Here is a 21,890-nt window from a genome sequence, read left to right on the forward strand (position 1 = left end):
AATCAAAGCGTGAAGATCGTCTATTAAAGGAGAGACGCCATCACTCGACGGAAAGAATCTTATTTATAGACCGACAGTTTACTGAAATCCCGCCCGAAACCCCGGGTTGCATGTTTGTTTTATTTTGCTTTCAGACCTTATATTAGATAAAAAAACGTTTTCAAGTCAAAACTTTCAGTTTAATGTGCTATGTTGATTGCTATGATGATTAAAAGTCCCCAATGATGATCGATGCAAGGTAATATCAGTTTATGCTCATTAATTTTTACCTTATTTAAAAAAATTACTTATTTAGTCACATTTTGGTGGTTAGTGTCAAGAACTGAAACAAACGTAGGTTCAATTAAGGAATAGATGTTTGCTCTCAGTGCTACTGAGAAATAGTGCTAGAGTGAGAGCTCTTATTTTTTAACCTATCCATGCCAGCCTCCAGAGTAGATAAGGATGTGATTGGTCCAACGGGAGGGCGGTGTGCGTGATACAGATTTTAATACACTCTGCTCTCTATGCAAGTATTTAAAGTAACGTCATCCTCAGGAAACCTGCATCAGCCTTTTACATATTGGTATGAGGTTGTAGTTGCATTTCACCTGATCCAGGCATGGTATTCCTTGTGCTGTGAATGATTCTGCTGTTCAGTATGATTAAAATAAATAAATAAATAAAAAATAAAAAGTCCCAAAATTATGAGTTCTAAATTCTTACTGCCAATCAATTGGGCCATCAGACATTTGATTTTTGTTTCCTGATATGCTGCAATGCCCTACAGAAGAATTCAGGTGTAGAGGAGTCACTCACATAACGAATCCCTGTTTAATGGCCATATACTCTATAACTGATCAAATAAAGATGTGAAATATGGTTTACTATTATTTTTTAAAGTTTGAATTCCATATATTCCAGATTAATCTCAACGTGAAACGCTTAAACACTTGATTATTATAGTTTATCACTCACAAAAAAATCTATTCCAAAATATATTATTGTGGATAATTTCAATTGGCATAAGTTTCCTGAGCTTTCATTCCCCTACTCTGGCTCAGTACACAGAACCAGAATCATAGGGAAGACTGCTGACTTGACAGTCATCCAGAAGAAAGACATTTACACCCTTCACAAAGAGGTTAAGCCACAGGTCACTGCTGGAAGGGCAACCTGTCCTCAGAGGCTGTAACAAAGCGTATTCATGGAAAGTTGACTGTAAGGGAAAAATGTAAGAAAGAGTGCTCAAGCAACAGGGATGAGCTCAGCCTTCAGATGATTGTCAAACAAAACAGATTCAAGGGCTTGGAGGTTGGAGTCAGTGGAATAAAAGGCACCACACACAGATGGGTCTAAGGAGAAAAATAATTAGTCCAAAGTCCAGTTTTCAAAATTAAAGTCAGTTTTGAATTTAATTTGGAAATCAAGGTCCCAGAGTCTGGAGGAAGATCAGAGAGGTACATAATACAAGGTGCTTGAAGTCGAGTGTTGCCGGTTTTCACAGTCAGTGATTGGTGGATCGTGCTCCACTGCGTTAAGCCCAGAATCAATGCTGTCAGTCGTCTGCCAGGAAATTTTAGAGCACTTCATGCTTCCATCTGCCTTGAAGCTTTTTGGAGATCCTTTTCCATGAAATCCAATTTTTTGGATGCACCTGTATATATTCAATGCCCAGCTGGCATATAAACAACTGAAAGAATGGTAAAATATTGAAATTGACACCCTAAAAAGAAACATCCTGGGAGATAAAGAATGGGATTTTTAAGGTCATGAAATTGTCATTTCAGCCCGTACTAGCATAGAACAGTATTTAATAGTTTTTCCAAAAATATTAAGACACGCGTGTCCTTTTGCAGCTCAGTATGTACAATCACTTTAGTCAAACATGTCGCTCTATCTCAAAAATAACTGCGACATTTTCAAGTCGGATGTAGCCTACTTATTACAACTACAGCTGTCTTTATTAATGTTAACAATGGTTATTCCTTACTGATTTACTCATGCATTAATTGTGATGCGGTTGCATCACAATTAATGCATTAATCCATGCTCACTGCATTTTTAAACTGCATTAATGATAGGCTTTATGCAATGTCTTCTTGCAACCAGTGTGATTTAAGTACACTACTGGTCCTTTTGTCTCATTTTGCTTTAACAAAGCTCATACTGTATAGCTCAGTAGCAAGTTGAAAGTCCTGTGCACCTTGTGTTACCAAAAGTTTCCCATTTAGCTGTTCCCTGATTTCTTTTTCAATCCATTACAAGTTTATTTTTCAGTTAAGTTAATACCATAATCTTTAACCTACCCTAAGTTCTGCATATTTTTAAAAAACAAAAAAAAAACAAAAAAAAAAAAAAAACAGGTGTGTAACCAAACAGGAAGTCTATTACCCTTAGCTTAACACAGTAAAATTCTATTTTTTAAGTGGACTTTCAAAATGCCACAAGAGCCTTATCATGACTAACCGTAGAATTTCAGAGACTATCAAATTAAAAATTGAGTTTGACAGCCATTAGAACTCATTTTATGAACTTCTAATGCAATAATAAAAGCATGAAAACAGAACATTTTAGCCAAAAACACTGCCTTAGTAGCATGGGTTTTACCTCAACAGATGTAAATTAAAATAGCACAGCAGAACTGACTGCCCTGGTATTGATGGTATCTAAACATTAATGTAGAAGTAAAACTGGATATTGCATTGTGTCTACTGACAAGGTACATGTATATCTAGTACAAGCTGGAAAGCCCAAAACCGTTTACTTAAGCTGGACTGTTTTAGCAACTGTTGGTTTGTTCACAGTGCTGTTTGAACTATGATTGCACCTCTTTGATGCTCTGCCTTCAAAATGAATTTAACAGAGGCATGGGGGGAGAAAGTAATCTCCCCTCTGTACCAGCTTTGGAGTCAGTAACAGAGGAGTTACAGATGTAAGAGTGTTTGGGAGAGTCAGCAAGGGAGTGCAGATCTGTGTTAACATATCTTTGTGTTTGTGGAGCTCCAGCTGTGCTGCTCTTTCTCATGTTTATGCAAATCCACATCACACTGTAAATGAGTATACAGTAGCAGATTCTTTCTAAATATCATAAGGTTTAATGCACCATTGTGAATATATAAAGTGAAAAAGGCTTGCGATACAGACAGGAATGGGACCCTTATCAAATTCATCAACAGGATTAACAACCTGGGCAATCTTAAGGATAGCGTTCAAGAAAAAACCAAGAAACCTTTCCTTATCTCTAAAGACATTCTAAAATGTTAAATCTTCTCTGAAATTGATACGTTTATCAACTTGAACAAACAAACCAACAACTCCAAAGATACAGAATGTTTATTTGACTAGCCTACATTTATTATCAGGGGTATATGTTACAGTGAGGCCATATGAAGACTGTTGTTTGAGGGAAACAAACATAAAAATGTAGATTTGTTAGAACTCAAGAAAAGAAAACATAAAGTCTCTGAATAGAAGTGTTTAAGAGAGGCTCAAAAAATAAAAAAGCACAGATCAAAAATAACCACTACAAAATCTCCTGAGTTAGTTTGACTTTGCACACTCAGCCACATCTAACTTCCTGCCACTGCTGCACATTTTGGCCAGATTCTGTGAAAAACAGAAGATAAGCATTAGTAACTAGAAATGTATAAATAAAGAAAATGTTCCTCAGTAGGAGGTTCTAGTGTACTTACATTAGCAGCTCTGATGATGCTGTTTGGAGACTGCAGGGCTGCAAGGTCTGTTAGGATCTTCTTGAGATCACTGTTGCATGGAGCTTCTGAAACAAGTGAAATATTGGAGCGTTGTTAGAATAATCAAGGTTGCAATAAAGGTGGCTTCCAGAGGGGTGTGCCACAGATCATGACTAAATATGCCGGGTTTGAAGCTGAAGTCAGAGTTTTCTGTGTCACAATGCTAGCTCTTTTAACCGAGCTGTATCACCATGTTAACTTATTCTTAACTCATTAGCTGTTCAGTGCCAGGTCATATTCAGTATCAGCTTGTGATATGGCCATACTAAACCTCCTTTGTTTCCAGACAAATTTTTACATTTAATTTTAGCACATCATTCTTACAGTAAAAGAACAATAGAGGTGCAGCATTGTAACAACCCAGCATTTTTATGTCAGGCTATAATATCCTGAAAAGTCTGTAAACATGGCTGTTTTTACAATAAAAACATTGACAATATAATTGATTAAACATCATGATTGCTTTGCTGCCTTAGATGTTTATCTTGCCCACTGAATCAATTCAATAATTTAATTTGACCCAATCAGTTATTCAGGTTTTTTTCTTTACATGAAAGGCTATTATATGTAAACATAGTTCTTGATTATACTGCTGAAATCATGTGTATAATAGTTCAAGTTTAAGAGTTATACTGTGCATATTTTTTATATTAGAAATTAATCAGAACCACAGACAGCTGGTCAGGTGGCAAAATCAAGCAACTGATTAATCCAAAAAAAGGCACTGTAATTTTCTGTGATAATTCTCTTCTTTTGTGCAGCTGCAGTGTCATTCTTTAAGCACCCTATTTGCGGGATTTCAATATTTTGTGCATGATTCCTGTAGAGAAATTCAGGCCCTGGTATTCACTCTTCAAGTCATAAATATTAAGGCTCACTGCACAGAAGAAAAAAAAGCAGTGAAAAGTCATCAGGGATATTTGAGTGCAACACTTGCAGTACACAATCGCGCTGTAAAACACCTTAAAGGGAACAGTGTCAGGGTCGATGTGGGTACAACACGCTTCATGGTGTACCCCTCTGGTACACAGACTTTGCATTAAGCCAACCATTAAACTGTTTGTACCTGGTTCAGGTGATGCCTGTGGCTTCAACTGCAGGTACGGATGTTCCAGCAGCTCTGCGATGGAGATTCTCTCTCTGGGGTTTCGTACTAAGCACCTCTGGAAACACAAAGATCATAAAAACAGCTTTGATATTACACATCACTTCAACAGCAGTTAGTTTTCATTTTAATCTATGAACATAAAGTTTTGCATGCAGCGCAATTCAAGTAAAATTGATTCAGAGTCATCTCTCTATGAAAGAGTCTAAGTTCTGTGATGTTTAATTGTTATGAACATGTAAGCAGCTGAAAACAAACAAAAAAAAACTGTGGGAGTGTGTTGTGTTTTAATCCTGTTTATTTGTAGTGACTGTAATGAATATAGTGATGTATAGTGTAATTTTTGAAGTGTTTTCCTGAACTTATGCTTTAAATAGACAGATATTAAAATACTTTAAAAAACAGAGGAAGCAATTGCGATTTTGACAGCAGTGAAAAGTTACACCCTTCTGCAAAGGAAATACATCTATTGATTTTCAAATATGGACCCCATCATTTTTTATCTTAATCTATGTAAAGTATACTTTTTTGTAATGGCCCTTCACCTTCAACACATCCAGCAAATCCTTTTCTGCAATATCAGGAAATTCGATCTTATGAGAAGGATCAATGATGGCGTGTAGCTTTGCAATCTGATTGGTGATGCTTTGGAATGGCGTTTTCCTGTAAGTCATACAGTACAGGATGCATCCAAGGGACCACACGTCACCCTTGGGACTGATCTTTGGAGATTAAAGGAGAAAAAAAGTCACCAAGTTGCCTTAATCAAAAATGACTGTTTCAAATTCTAAATTGACTGAGCACAAATACCTTGGAGCGTGCCTTTCCATGCTGGGATGAAGTGTCTTTAATGGCTTCAGGGGGCATATAGTTCAAGGTCCCAACCTGTGTGTGAAAAACAACAGTGTATTACACAGAAAGCAGAGCCTGACTGGTCCAAGATTTTTTTGTTTTAATCTTGATGATTATGACTCCACCATACAAAATATTAGGATACTGTGGAAATTTTAAATTTGCAAAGGTTTTCTGAGCCTTTATTCTATCACTCTGCTTCAGTACACACAACTACAATCATGGGGAAGACTGCTGACTTGACAGTCATCCAGAAGAAAATCTTTGACACTGCCACAGAAGGTCACTGCTGGAAGGGCAGGCTGTTCATAGAGGCTGTATCAACGCATATTCATGGAAAGTTGACTGCAAGGGAAAAGTGGGTTAAGTAGAGGTGCTCAAGCAACAGGGATGAGCTCAGCCTTCAGATGATTGTCAAACAAAGCAGATTCAAGAACATAGAGGAACTTCACAAAGAGCAGACTGAGGCTGGAGTCAGCAGATCAAGAACACACACACAGACATGTCTAGGAAATGAACTGCAAGTGTCAAGCAACTCTTGAACCAAAGATGCCATAAATTTCTCACCTGGACTAAAGAGAAAAAGAACTCAACCATTGCTCAGTGGTCCAAACTCCTGTTTTCAGATAAAAGTACATTTTGTAATTAATTTGAAAATCAAGGTCCCAGAGTCCAGAGGGAAATTCAGAATTATAGGAGCCAAGATGCTTGAAGTCCAGTGTTTCAGTTTCCACGGTCAGTGATGGGTTGGGGTGCTATGTCATCTGCTGCTGTTGGCCCACTGTGCTTTATCAAGTCCAGAGTCAACGCTGGAGATTTTAGAGCACCTCATGCTTCTATCTGCTGAGAAGCTTTATACTGATTTTCTTTTCTAGCAGGACTTGACACCTGCCCACAGTGAGGCCAAAACTACCAGAAACTGGTTTGCTGGCCATGGTGTTACTGTGTCTGCTTAACCAGCCAGCTGGTCTGACGTGAACCCCATAGAGAATCTCTGGGATAAAGTCAAAAGGAAAATTACAGTCACACTGAAGACTTCTATCAGAGCAACCTGGGCTTAATAACACCCCAGCAGTGCAACAGACTGATTGGCTCCACTCCATGTCACATTGATACAGTAATGCGTGCAAAGGAGCTCTAACCAAGTACTGGGTGCATAAATGAGCATAATTTCCAGAGGGTAGACATGTCTGCACAGGGACTGCAGATGGAAATTAGCTAGAAAGCTATAAATCTGGTGCAGAGCATCTCTACTCTGATGAGTTTAATGTTTTTTTCTGTACATGGTCCCTGACAAATAAAAGTAAAAATAAAATAAATAAAATAAATCCTTTTGTAATAATACTAATTTGTAATATTCTAATGTTCTGAGATATTGGATTTTTATGTGCCAAAAACAATATTATGTTTAAATTCTTGTAATATTTCACTATGTGTGTGATGAATCTAGAATTATTTTAGTTTCACTTTTTGATTATCATTAATTAAAAAAAGGATTTTTTTTCACAATGTTCTAATTTACTGAGATGCACTTATACAAAACATGTTTATATTGAAACATCATTGAGCATGATGATGCAAATTTTGTAAAAAGGGAGTTTGTTGAATGCAAATCTTTAAGTCATTCAATCAAATGTCTTTGGGTGCATGCTATCACTTCACACATGTAAGATTTAAGCTGTTTACATATTCACTCCTAAAACTATTGTTGTCTGAGGAGGCAGCAGGACATAACAATGAAGTATAAGTAGCAGCCAAAGCAACAGAGTCCGATGCATGATGCATTGAGGAAAAAGGTAGAAAGAAAACATAATAAAGCAGTTTGGTTAAATGCAAGGAGCACCAGAGTACACTTAGGTAAAAAAAATGTTTGCGTTGACACGCAGCTCATACAGGAAAACTGTTTTTTAGGAGTTTTGTGTATAAGCTAAGGGGGTTTAAGGGTTATCTTGTCCTGAAAATTACGACTTATTAAAAAAATCATACCTGTGAATCCTTCATTATGCTCGTTACATCTGGTTGGATTCTGTTTGCGATGCCAAAGTCGATCAACTTGAGTGAAGCGTTGACAATGACAAAGTTTGCTGGCTTCAAGTCGCTATGAACAATTCCTGCAGAGAGGTTTAAGAGCACAAAAGCATTTTTTGTAAGAATTTCAGACGATTTAAAAGTGGCATTTAGTATAAAAATCACATACTCTTTAGAGAACTATAGTGAGAGCTATATAGACAGGGTACCATGTTTGTGAATGGTTTGGACGGCTTCCAGCATGTTCTTCCAGTAGAATTTCCTCTCCAGTGGATTCACAACTTTACGGTTTCGCAACCAAGTATTCAGGTCCAGGTTTCCACACTCCATCAGCATGTAGATGTAGCTGTCTGTTATTTCACTGAAAACCCAAACAACCATTATTCTGTGCCTCGCTAATTCATATGTTACTTGAAATGTGCATGAACTTCAAAAACGAACTGCCAAATATCTTTCTCAAAAACTTCAAGGCGATTTTTTTGCAGTGTACTGACATATTATTAAAAAAGATTTAAGATTCAACGTCTTTCTTGTCAATTCTGCAATATGTACAGGACATATAGACGATCAAACTTGTGTTTCTCTCTTAACCACGGTAAGATGTATAAAGAAAAAAAAATAAGAAAAATAAGAAAGAATTTGGACAGAGACAACTAACATCAAATATATACAATGTAAACAATATAAAACAGTTGCATTAAAATTGAGCTGTGCAAATAGCCAGCAGTGCAAAACAGGTATGTACTTACTAATCATAGAGCTTAATAATTTGGTCGCTGTACTGCTGCAAGTGGTTTAGATGCTCAATCTCATTTTTGTAACTTTCTATTGTCTGAGTATCAGCTTCCAAGAGGTCGACATATTTCACAGCAAACAGCTGTTTTTTGTGATCAAGGACCTGGTAGACCTGGAGAAACAAAAGCAAAAAATAATTTCAATTGTTGAAAAAAAAAAAAGTGTACGAATGTTGGATCACTATGTGCAATCTATGTTTGCATTTTACCTTGCTGGAGCCACCTCGTCCAATCATCTTCAGTATGAAGAACTGTTTGCCCTTAATGGTGATGGATTCATTTGACAACGCAGTTAAAGAAGCCTAAAGGAGATTAAACGAATGATCACAATAAGTTTAAATCATTCCTTGTGTAAGTCATCGTGAAAAGGTGAGCTTTGAACGTCTTATGCCACAATTCAAGCCATGTTTTCTCAATGCCCAGTGATAAATTACATCCATCTCTCCTTGCTGGTTTAGACTGCTTTCACTTTAGGCATGATTGTTCTGTACTTTTGGAAATGCTCCTCTCTCTTCTCTCTCCTGCTGGTCCGCCATTACATCAGTAACATAATTCCATACCTGAGCAAACTTCTGTGTACACAGTCTGATAAAGTATGTGGCAGTTGGTTGTAAATCCACCAAAAAGAAAAAAAAAAGAAGGCATTGCAACCATCTGAGTCACCAAACTTAGCATGTAAACAATGATGCCTATCCTGCTACTAAGGATGTTCTTTTATTTGAGACACCAATCGCTGCTTTTCCTTCTTCCACATCTTCCGAGGATTAATGCTGTGCTGAAATGTTTCTTTTAAGAGACAGGAGATGTTTAGAGTTGAACTCTACTTGCTGACTGCAGCCTTTCAATAACAGACTATTCATTTACTAGATTTTGTTTTGTTTTTATAATGATGTATGTATGTATTGGAGCACGGTTGTGTCACGTCCCCTGCCTACTGTGACAAAGTCCACATGAGTCATGTCTGAGACCTCCTCTCTGAGTTGACAGGCCCAGTGCCAGAGTATAGTATCTTTGGATTCACACTGAACAGACAGAACCAGATTTGGGGCTCAAAGGTATTTGGATCTGAGCCTGGATCGCTCTTGTGAAAGCATCCTTATAGAGGGTGTACAAGTGAAATAACAGTCAGTACAAGGCTCTGCAGTTCCAACCACTGAGTGGCACAAAGTCTGTACAGAAATCAGTAAGGAGTTAGCAGTAATCTGCATTTTATTCAGCTGAAAAACTGCCGTATTTTTAAAAATAACATTTTGATAATGTTCAGCAGTCAGACAGCAGTGTTTTAGAACACTCTGCCACTCAGCCCGGCTGAGCAAACGTGTCTTGTGCTGAAAGTGATGTCAGTGCATACCCTCTATTGATCTTCACTGTTGGGACACAGAAGGTACAAAAATCTTCTAATCATGTGGCTGAGAAGCAGCATTATAACTGTAGCCACAATTAGTCAAAATCTTTAATGGCTAAACAGACCAACTACCATACACCTGATGTTTTGTGGTAGGTGGCCATTTTCTGATGGCACTTAGCACCAAACGCAATGGGTTTAATCAATTTTACATTTCACTGGACTGAATTTAATCAATTCAACATAGGAGAATAAAATGTAACATGGAATGCACTTTCATCAAGGGTTCCAGTTTCGTTCAGTACAGTTTGATCAGTAAACTGAAGTCCTACTTGTATCATTTAAGCAGGATACAAACATATTCACATCCATTTAGTAATAGATACAGCATGTAATAGTTATACAGTTTTTCTTCAAATAATAAAGACTAGGGTCCAGACTTGACTGAAATCCTCTATCTCAGCCTGTCTGTGTTCTCTAAGAACATATTTATCTTTATTTGCAGCTACAGATGAGCCTTGTGTGACGAGTGTTACTATGAACAGAGCTAGGAGTGTGAGCTAAACAATACAATTTAAGCATTTAAATTTGACATATTAAATATGTAATATTTGAAATTTAACCTTTAAACATTGCATTACCATAAGTACATAAGAGCGGTTGACTCCATATCTCTGTATAATCTTAATTTGTATTGGATCCTAGATGGCAATTATTCCCTAGTAAAGCTTTCTTTCTGGTGCAGGTGTTGTTTTGCAAGTTCAAGACGAGGCGCAGCTGAGTGGAAACTGTAAAATGTGTGTGCAACAGGGATTTCAAAATAAAGGTGCATCTTAAAGTTGACAGTATACACTATATTGCCAAAAGTATTCACTCACCCATCCAAATAATTGAAATCAGGTGTTCCAATCACTTCCATGGCCACAGGTGTATAAAATCAAGCACCTAGGCACACAGACTGTTTCTACAAACATTTTTGAAAGTCACTCTCAGGAGCTCAGTGAATTCCAGTGTGGTACTGTGATAGGATGCCACCTGTGCAACAAGTCCAGTTGTGAAATTTCCTCGCTCCTAAATATTCCACAGTCAACTGTCAGAGGTATTATAACAAAGTGGAAAGCAATTGGGAACGACAGCAACTCAGCCATCAAGTGGTAGACCACATAAAATGACAGAGCGAGATCAGCAGGTGCTGAGGCGCATAGTGCGTAGAGGTCGCCAACTTTCTGCAGGGTCAGTTGCTATAGACCTCCAAACTTCATGTGGCCTTCAGATTAGCTCAAGAACAGTGTGTAGAGAGCTTCATGGAATGGGTTTCCATGGCCAAACAGCTGCATCCAAGCCATACATCACCAAGTGCAATACAAAGCGTCGGATGCAGTGGTGTAAAGCACACCGCCACTGGTCTCTAGAGCAGTGGAGACGCATTCTCTGGAGTGACGAATCGCACCTCTCCATCTGGAAATCTGATGGACGAGTCTGGGTTTGGCGACTGCCAGGAGAACGGTACTTGTCTGACTGTATTGTGCCAAGTGTACAGTTTGGTGGAGGGGGGATTATGGTGTGGGCTTATTTTTCAGGGGCTGGGCTTGGCCCATTAGTTCCAGTGAAAGGAACTCTGAATGCTGCAGCATACCAAGAGATTTTGGACAATTCCATGCTCCCAACTTTGTGGGAACAGTTTGGGGATGGCCCCTTCCTGTTCCAACATGACTGTGCACCAGTGCACAAAGCAAGGTCCATAAAGACATGGATGAGAGAGTTTGGTGTGGATGAACTTGACTGGTCTGCACAGAGTCCTGACCTCAACCAGGTAGAACACCTTTGGGATGAATTAGAGCCGAGACTGAGGGCCAGGCCTTCTCGTCCAACATCAGTGTGTGGCCTCACAAATGCGCTTCTGGAAGAATGGTCAAAAATTCCCATAAACACACTCCTAAACCTTGTGGAAAGCCTTCCCAGAAGAGTTGAAGCTGTTATAGCTGCAAAGGTCGACTGACATCATATTAAACCCCATGGATTAAGAATGGGATGTCATTTAAGTTTATATGAGAGTCAAGGCAGGTGAGCGAATACTTTTGGTAATATAGTGTAGATCAGGGGTGTCTGTCCAAACTTTTTTCACTGAGCGCCGCATAAAAAAAATCTATAAGGATGGTGGGGCCACTTTCATAAACCTCACCCTGAGCAATATTAAAGTTAGTGAAACCTACGTCAGCCTCTGGAACGCAGCTGGTATTTGTTGTCCTAATCAATGAATGTGTTATAAATCAAGATATACTTATTATTTTGGTTTCCAACATGTTTACCCTTTACAGTGTTGCCTAAATTTAGTCACAAAAAGCACATCAAGCCTCCTTGTCAAAATTTTTGTTTACAGAATAAGCACAGTGCCATTACCTACTGCTGAAACTAAGAAGTACAACACAGTCAAGCAAGCTTCATATTTTAAAGTGGGCCATATTTCATTTTAGAATTTGCTGCGGGCCGATGAATAATAGACTATGGGTCACATTTGGCCCCTGGGCCATAGTTTGGATACAGTTAGTATAGATAGATGTTTTGAGTTTGTATTGCTTTGACTGGATCTTGAATCAACCAACAAATGCATCAATGTACATAAATGGGTTAGATAACTTAGCATGTGTAATATGCAATATGAGTCTAAAAAAATGACTATTGTGTGTTATATTGCTTTAAAGAACCTGCTTAGACATGCTGTACCTGGGGTGTTTGGACACAGACTGATTGGTTTAGAGGTGTACACGGCTGCTGGACAGGTCCAGCTCTGTGTGCTGCCACTGCAGAGGACGACACTTCAGGGCCTCTCTTCACCACAGGAGTAAGAAAGCTAAGGGGGAGAAAGAAAAAGAGGATATGACTGTAAAAACAGTTCGATGGAAGAATACTGAAGAATTAAAAAAAAAAAAAAAAAGCCAGTCTTTTCCAGACTAGCAGATAAAGTCTAGATCATACCTGTTGGCAGGAGGATCTCTGTAGCTGTTTGGTGTCTGACAGACTGTTTGAGGGTTTAGTCTGGATGGAAGATGAAGGGATGGAGTAGGGACTGACTCGAGCATACTAGGAGCTGCCTTTGGTTCAGAAGGTGTTGTACGTTTATCCTAGAAAGACCATAATTGGTAAGATTTTGCATTTAAAGCTAAACTTGTCTGAAAATCAGGGTTTAATAAGTAAAAATACTAAAAAAATCAATATTGTACATGAAAAATAGGGTTGGCTAATGGAACCAACCACATTATTTTTTCAAATTTCTTTAGATATCCCTTTATGTTTAAAGTGCTGCATAGCTGCAAGTAGGTATTAATGTCCCAAACTGAAAATCAGGCAGGATGAAACCAGAAAAAAAAAAAAAACACAATAGTTACGGATGCATAACAGATAATATAGCAGACACTCACCTGAGTAAAATACAGATTTAAAATTCTATGCCATTATATATTTTTAAAGAAATAATTTATAAAAGGACTCTTACTAAACTGGACAGAATAATAGCAGATAAAAACTGTCAGCAGACCTCTGGAGAAACATGACGGTTGATTAGCGCTGGCATCTTCCACTCCATGACAGGCTCCTTACTAACAGGTTTTGGTTTTTCCACAGACTGACTCACAGGGACCCGAGCAGGAAACTGAGGTTCCTGTTTCTCCACACATGTAGACACACTTACAGGTACAGCAGTTGGCAAATCTACAGTTAAAGGAAAAAAAATTAGTAGCCATGCCTAAGCCTGTGCTTTATGAAAGACTCTTTGATGACTGAGTACCTGAGGAGTGTTCCTCTTCCTGAGCCGGTACAAGCTGCCTAACCCCAGCCTTCAGGTTTCTCATGGCCATCTCCAGAAGCTCTGCTGGCTTGGCATTTAATGCCTGAGCTTTGTGAAGAATTGATGTTGCTTTGATCACGTTGCCTTAAAATGAAAGGAGAAAAGAAAAATTGTATTTTAACATGCAGACTAAAAGAAAAGAGCTTACTTAGCTGACCAAACAAGAGACGGGGTTGTAAGAACATTAGGGCATTTACATTTCTTTTTCAATTAAATGTCCATAAAGTAAACAAATGTGACATAAATGTATCATAAAGTATCTTCTGAGAACTGCTAAAGTTGCATTATAGTTAAGCCTGGACCCTATGTCAGACTTCTTTCAGTAAAACAGACAAAGCCATACCTTGGGACACCTCAAACTGGGCATGTGCTATGTGGACAAACGCAAAGCCTTTACAGTTTGATCTGGCAACTATAAAGTGGTCTTGAGCTTCATCTGGATCTTCAATCCTTCAAAAGGAAACAGAAGAAGGATGAGGAAATAAGGTTACACTTTTTGTTTTAAAATCAAAGCTTTTTGTGGGTTTAGAGATTAAAATTCAACAGTAATTCAACTTGAGTTTTTCTTGAGGTACTTAAAAGCTTCACAAAAGGTTTTAAATTTAGAGAGCATGAAAAAGCAGGCACTCTGGCTATGTTCACACTGCAGTTAAAAGTGGTCTGATTCTGATTTTTTTCTGACAGTGGGAACAGCACAAGTCATGTTGAATCTGACCTTTTTGAATCAGATTTAGGCCACTTTCATATGTGGTTCTAAATCAGGTGTGTATCTGATCTTTTGGAATCCGACTACAGTTTGAACAGCCAAACAAAGAAATCAGATCTGCAAAAAAAAAAAAAATCAGAATTGAGCATTAAGGCCTGCAGTATGAACGTAGCCTCTGTCCCTACAAAGTGGTGTCCTCATGATGTACCTCTACATCACCGACATGATAACATTCCTTCTGATGTGTGAGATGTCACAATGTCAATAATAAAACCAAAGCTGTATTATAACCTTATTGTTATTCTGTAAGATAGATAGATAGATGTACTTAATGGATCCCAAACCAGGAAATTTCAATGTTACAGCAGCTAGTTATAAACAGGTGAAAGAGCAGAATAATATATGCGCTGTAAATAAGTAAAAATTAAGTAAAAAGGTATAAACATATTTACAAGCAACAAGTTATCTACCAATATTTACAAGCAGTAAGTTATCCAGCTATAGAAATAAAGTGTCGAATTGGTGGATAAAAATAAGCGCAAAAAAACAAAACAAAACCAAAAACAACTAAAATGATATAACAATTGGGCTTATAGCAACCGGTATAAAGAATTTAAGCATACATTTCTTGGAGGTAGTGGTTAAAATGTAACAGAAAGTAAGACAGCTTGACATAGCCTACATTATTCTAAACAGTTTTGTGCATAGAAGGAAGTACACATTTAAAGTGCAAGTACAGTGTGTAAGCTCCAGCACTCACCCCTTTAGCTCTGCATATCTGACCAGTATTCTGGCATAAGTGGTGTTTTTGCTGAACTGCCTTACTGGGAGCCTGGAGAAGACTTTGGAGTAACAGTCCTTGAGTTTGTTAAGGAGGTTGATGTCTGTGTGAGGGTTGCCTCTCTTCTCCAAATTCATCAGATATGACCAACATGACTCAGGGGAATTTGAATTTACAACCTGGTCAAAGCTGTATGTAACGTCTGCAGAAAAAATAAAATAAAACAAAATGTCAAAAATGTTCACAGAGCTCATCAGCAGCTGAAAAAAAAACTGCCCAATATTCCCTGCAAAATGTATTAAGGGGTAGACAGTACCTTCCATTTTCATGGTGTCCTTTTTGTCATGTGTGTGAAGAAGAGTGGTGGTGGAGTCCACAGCTGCCTGGTCCTCCCAAGAGTAATGTTCTGGGCGAACAGCTTGTGGCTGAAACACAGGGATGTAACAGAGAGATAAAGCACTTGTTTGTTTAAGTGAAGCTTAATATGTTTTCATATAAGGTGTTGGCTTGATTTAACTCTGCTCCAGTTTCCTTCCAGAGACGTTGCAAGCAGCAAGACAGAGCACTATCAAAAAGTACAAGAGTTTAGGAAGATATACAGCAGTATGAGAGGGTCCGTTTCGCATGTCGGACATCCCATTTGTTTTGATACTCTGACCACTGGGTGGTTGGCACTGCAGTGTGTTGATGGCACATATTAATATCAGCTCCGTTTGACTGGAACCTACCAGAGGTGATGATACAAAAAGTACAGCGTACCAGACACCAAATATGATCCCAAATGAAAAATCTAGATTTGAGTTGACTCAAGTCAATATAGTAAAAACTAGGGCTGACACCTTCCAGTCAGTTAGTCAATTGGTCAGTTTATTGACTCTCACCCGACCAAGATCCTGCTGATCAGTTGGTAGCACAAATACAATACAGCGAGAGCGACAGCTGACTGGTTGAGAGATGGGCAGCAAGAGAGAGAGGAGCAATGCAGCGCAGGGCAATCCAGGTAGAGAGGCACACAAAGTGATTGTTTCACAGCTGTTAAGTTATAAATAACTTAAACTCAACTTTTTAAACTCAACAAAAAGATGCAGTATATTTGTATTAAAGTGGTGCCGCAGAGAGTCCCTACTTTTCCCTCTATAAAAGTATCAACTCTCGTGGCCTGTTTAATTCTCCAGTAAGCAAATACAAGTATTAAGCCTCTTAATAATCTCATTAAAATGTACACATCGGTGTTAGTGTCTGTTACAGACAGGTCGAGAGCAGAAGAGAGAAAAGACGATGTCTTCTAGTCGTTAAGTCCTGACCAGCAGACCTATCCCCTTTCATCTCTTAAAATACACTGCATATATATGCTCATAAATTACAGAGCGCAGGCTGGAACAAGGGATCCTGTTTATGGTTATCAGTATTAATTAACAGAAAGACAATTATCTGAGGATATTTTGTAGGCTAATAGGGGTGAGTATTGGCAAGAACCTCACGATATGATACACATCATGATACTTGGGTCACGATACAATAGTACCACGATATGTCAGGATATCATTAAATTGTGATATATTGCGATATTCTGTATCGTTAACTAAGAAAAATATAGAGCTGATGTATACGTAAAATCACACAATACGTTGGTGGTGTTCCCGCTATATTTCACAGCAGAAAGACAGACCTTGCAAACGGTATTTCCTTTCTTTAACTCGCTGTTTGTGCTTCCCGTTTTAACTTTGAAGCCAAAATGCTTCCAAACGTCTGCTTTGAATTGTGCAGGTGTTATTTTGTCAGCCATGTTTCCCACTTCACCTATGCACTCTGACTGCTTCTACAGGAAATGCCGCGGTGACATACAGCAGAGTAGCTCTTCGGCGCCATCTACCGCAGTGGAGGTGCAGAAGTCATATTTTACTAACAACTTAGGTAAAATGCGAATTTCTATTTTTTACAAAAAAAAAAGATAGTAAGAGCTGAAGTATCGATATTGTATCGGATGTCAAACTATCGCGATATATTGCTGTATCGATATTTTTTCACAGCTCTATAGGCTAATGCTAAAAAGTTGTTTTGCTGTGATAACAGGAATTATATAATTAAAGGCAGGAGCACCCTGAGCATCTCTGACTTAGCTGTTATTTTAGTATGCCATAATGATGTTAATAATGGCTCTGGGTCGTAGAGATCACTGTTGAGCCCTCTGGAGGTATCGTGGGACTAATTGGAGGAAACTCTGACAAAGGTTTGTGCGGGTTTCTTACTACCCATCAGTCTGCAGGGTTGACTTGTGGAGGCAGACAGAAATGGATTAGGGATTTCTTCACTGAGCGCTGATCCTTTATAGGGCACAAGTATCTTGTGTTTCATTCAAAAAATTGCATTGATTTTTAAGCTCATTTTGACTACCAGGAGGTGCAATGAGGAGCCTGTCATGGATTTTGACGTAAGATTTTGTTTCCCTCTCTCTTTGTTTTAAATTACCTGAACGACTGACGAATTGATTGGTTGGTGTGGGGTAATTGCAGTGGATCGAGTTTTTCTTTGCTTGACTGCAGGTCTAGTAAAACCACCATTGGATAAACAGCTGCTAAAGTATTTTTCTCTTAGTTAAAACCCAACTGCAAAAGGACAATTGTACTCACCTGAGGAGCTCTGTGAATAGCAGTTTTCTTTGAGGATGACAGCCCAAAAGCTGAATTTATGTTTGAATCTGATGTTTGCCTGGAAAAAAACACAAATGAACATGAAGCACTTGAAATTAATTACCATACATTAAAAACATTCATAAAGGATGATACAGAATTTTGTTATTGCTCTTGTATTGAATTCAATGCAATTTCAGGGTTTGTTATGTGTCATGTCCTGTGGTTTTTCAACAGCACTACTGCACAAGAAAAGGCAGACTAGACTGCATATTGAATGTGTCTGCAATAAAGTCTGGAAAATTGTCTGATTTAGACCAGAAATCAAATCAGACCATTTTTGTTATCCATTACTCTTATTACTATGACATTAAGGAAACTTCCATCGCACTTAAAGGAATCAAGGAGAAAGACAGTTTAAATGATGAAAGATTAGCCATACTTTCCTAAAAATAAGTTCTAACATGATTTTCAATACAATGCAATACTTAAAAAATAAAGTAATCAAAAATAAAGAAACACTTTACAGTGATAATGTTACCTTGACATACTGCTGTTGATTGCTGCTTCATTTTTCTTTGAGGGCTTCTCATAAATGTAGCCTTCATCATCATCTTTTTCTGGGATAGAGAAAGGCACTATAGGAACTCTCACAGGCTGGAATACAGAAGAGAGAACAAAACTTAAGTGTTAAAACTCTATTTCATATAGATTTCATAGAACATTGAGGAAAACTGTAACCCTCACCATGCCAATTGCTCTCTTCCGTTGGGATCCAGATCTCCAGCCTGGTAGCTGGTCATCTGATGATCCAATGGAAGGTTCTGTCCTGTGGATCGACAATCAGTATAAGCAATTGCATCCTAAAATCTTACAGAGACCCTATTACAGAATAAAAAAACTATTCTTTCTTACCCTGGACCAAAGACACTTGAAAGCTGGAGCTCGCCTGTTCCATCTGATATTCTGCTTACTCTTTGCAATTCTGAGCCTTTTTGGACAGAACTTTGCAAGTGACTGTTTGGAAAATCTGGTAGATCAAAAACAGGAAAAATTAAACAAGTACAAAAGATTGGATTTAACAGTAAACAGATTTTTGTTTTAGAGTCAAGCATTTCAACCTTATAATTCAACAGCAAATAAACTCACGTGATATGTTTTCCTTATCCTCTGAACAGAAGAGCTGTGTTTTTCCTGTCTGCATGCTTTGCAGGGCAGCCTCCAGCAGTTCCTTTGGTTTGGCACCCAATTCAATAGCATTCTGCAATATGTAAATGCCTCTCTTTGTGTTGCCTGGTGAGATACAAGTAGACACTGCAATACCCCAGATAATATGCCAATGTGTTAAGACGTGAAAGAAACACAAAACTTTGGATCACTGTACCTTGTGAATGCTCAAACTGTGCATGTGCAATGTGAACAAATGCAAAGTTCTGGCTGTGAGATCTCGCTACATTGAAGTTCGCTTCTGCCTCGTTCACATCCTGGATTCTGATAAAGGATTAACAGCAAAACATAAGAAACAAGCCTGATTTCATTTGACATGTACATGAAATAATGGCCAACCTTATCTGATTGGCTATTTCTACAGGCTTATTTAATCAAATTGTTTCCCAAGAGGCACAACAAGATGCCCTGTTATACATCAGTGTTAAGTTTTGGTAGCTACAGTATTTTAGATTTAGACTTAGTCTGTAAATTAAAGATTTATTTTGTTTTAGTCACATTATATATCCTTTCACTCTGAAGTTTTAGTCTAGTTTTACTGATGAAAACGCAAATATATATTAGCCTTCTTTTAGTCAAAAGTCCTTAAATTAAAGTCTTTGCTTTGAGACACAACATTCATTCTCTTTGGAATTATTAAATCATCTAGGCCGGTAACACTGATATTAATTCACTTTAAATACTTACATTCATATATAATACACTGATCAAAATAATGATATAGCCTACCTTTAATGCACATTGGAAAGATATAGATATAATTTAGGTGTCCAACAATCAAGTGCTAACATCTAGACTCCTTGATGAAAACTACACTTAAGTTTTGAATCAAGCATCTATTTTTAGCTAGTCTTAGTCCAGTCATCCACATGGAAAAAAGGTAGTCTCTTAACATTTTTAGTCAACAAAATGAACAGTGTTCAGTGTGTGTACATGGATATATGAATGCTTATGAATATGTGCATACATTTTTACTTTGTCTTCAGCATCATGAGTCTAACAAAATTTAATTTCCTTCTATTGTGTACCTGTCTGGTCAAGGAATCTTAATTCAATCATAACACATAATTGCCTCTCCAAACATAACTTAAATCTTTGATTAAAAAATAGTAATAAGTCTGGATACTCACGCTTTAAGCTCTGCAAATCTGACCAGCATTCGGGCATAGCTCTGATTCTGACAATGTTTTCCCAGTGGCATATTGGAGAAGACCCTGGTATAAAAATCAACAAGTCTTGTCAAGTGGTTATGGTCCAGATGAGGATCCCCTTTCTTCTCCAGGTCCATCAAATACGAGTGGCATGATTCAGGTGAGTTTGAGCCAATAACCTGGTTAATATTGTCTGTGTCATCTGGGAAAAAAATGGGCATAGAGCTATTGACTTATTGTACATTGGTTAAGGTGTGACATCATTTCAGGACATATAATTACCTTCATTGAAATATTTCTTAAGATTCTTAAGCTTTTGATGAAGCATAGCAAGCTGCTGCTTTCTGTCTGTATGCTCCTCCTCTTCCATCTAAAATGAAAAGGCAGACACATTTACTTAGAGATAATCAACACATGTATTTTCTGGCTTTGCTGTTAAAATACCTGAAAAACATTGTAAAATACAGTAAAGTATTAGCACTGCGATAAGGGTAAAGTTATTCAGAGAGCCTATATGTGTATTGTCCTGTATTCTTGGCCAGTGCATACGTGAAGAGATGAAGATTTTTTTTCCCAGAAATACGCAGTACATGTTTCTTCTATCAAAGCTCCTTCGCGAGAATTTTCTTGTTTACAATCTGAGTTAGTGTAGCTTATATTGCTAGCTGACATGTTAGCGTACCTGTTGTTAACGACAGCTACGTTGGCAAAATGGTTCGTACCCCCCGTGGCTTACGCAAACTCGTCTTAAGTTAAACAGGTATCAATACATGTTTAAAAAATACCATGTGCATTAAAATAAGTAATCGTTTCTCACCTTCTGTGATGTTATTTATCCCTTTAATCTAATACGGCAGGAAAAAAGGCTCGACCTCAACTGCCAGATTTCAAATATCCCACTTCCGTCACAACCGTTTGTTCATTGGCTAGATTGGGATGACGTAAAAACTCGTAGGACAATATTTCGTGAAGACAAGTAAATTTCATACAAATACGTAGGATTGAATACCTTTCAACCTGTATATTTAATCAAATCTTAAGTAATCTCAAGTTTAAACTTAAATATTTTCCTGTCTGCACACAACACATATTTTTCTACCGTCTTTTATCTACATAACAGGACTAGGTTGTAAATGTGGTAAAACCCCGAGTTAACCACGCACCATCTAACCTGGGGAAAATGTTTTCTCCACACTTTTATCCGCCGTAACACTCGTTTCCCTCATATTTATATATTTGTTTGGATAAAAATTCCTTGTACGGTCCCTGTATGCTTCACGAATGCCTCACTGTCCTTCCTACCCAGTTGGACACAGCTACAATGACCTCCGCGATAGAAAGTAAATATCCTCTTTTATTGCAAATCCCCACAGTTTTTAAATGTTTTGATATTTTATTTTCAAAAATTAAAATTTCCTTTTGAATTTCGTTTTTACGCTGATTAACAGAGTGTGTAGGGGGGCATCCCCAAAACAGCACCTTGTCCGTTATTATGATGCATTTTTCCGCTCTTACTGATTTATTTAGATAGTCAATTTAATATTAATTTTGTGAAATATTTATTATCCAATAGTTTACATAAAGGATTTGGTGAATAATGTTAACCGATGGTATTAACAAGGATTTATACTGCCCTATTTCCGACGGTACCTGAATGAGGCATGCCATGCTGTACTTCCCTGTTCCTGCTCCT

At 37.9% G+C, this 21,890-nt stretch overlaps 1 protein-coding gene across 1 annotated transcript; it reads right to left on the minus strand.

Annotated features, from left to right (window-relative positions):
- Positions 1–3,297: 3,297 nt before the first annotated feature.
- ttk (ttk protein kinase) lies at positions 3,298–21,102 on the minus strand. Its single transcript, XM_041792651.1, has 25 exons — positions 21,015–21,102; positions 20,480–20,567; positions 20,177–20,399; positions 19,204–19,310; positions 18,969–19,112; positions 18,735–18,849; positions 18,567–18,648; positions 18,361–18,476; positions 17,820–17,898; positions 15,506–15,614; positions 15,169–15,391; positions 14,046–14,152; positions 13,643–13,786; positions 13,394–13,566; positions 12,835–12,980; positions 12,583–12,709; positions 8,723–8,815; positions 8,469–8,626; positions 7,929–8,080; positions 7,678–7,802; positions 5,650–5,724; positions 5,385–5,561; positions 4,801–4,897; positions 3,675–3,760; positions 3,298–3,588 (listed from the first exon to the last, which is right to left on the minus strand). Exons 2-25 carry the CDS (start codon positions 20,565–20,567, stop codon positions 3,523–3,525), a joined length of 3,012 nt encoding a protein of 1,003 aa, XP_041648585.1. The 5' UTR covers positions 21,015–21,102; the 3' UTR covers positions 3,298–3,522.
- Positions 21,103–21,890: the final 788 nt, after the last annotated feature.

The sequence above is a fragment of the Cheilinus undulatus genome, linkage group 8 (genome assembly GCF_018320785.1).
Source record: "Cheilinus undulatus linkage group 8, ASM1832078v1, whole genome shotgun sequence".
NCBI lineage: Eukaryota > Metazoa > Chordata > Actinopteri > Labriformes > Labridae > Cheilinus > Cheilinus undulatus.

Bases quoted from the DNA above. Each gene is read 5' to 3' on its own strand.
- ttk (XM_041792651.1), bottom strand. From the start codon at position 20,567: ATGGAAGAGGAGGAGCATACAGACAGAAAGCAGCAGCTTGCTATGCTT. The intron at 18,850-18,968 runs GTGAGTTTATTT...TTGATCTACCAG, and splicing joins GGATAAGGAAAACATATCAC to ATTTTCCAAACAGTCACTTG. The intron at 18,649-18,734 runs GTAAGAAAGAAT...GTCGATCCACAG, and splicing joins TCAAGTGTCTTTGGTCCAGG to GACAGAACCTTCCATTGGAT.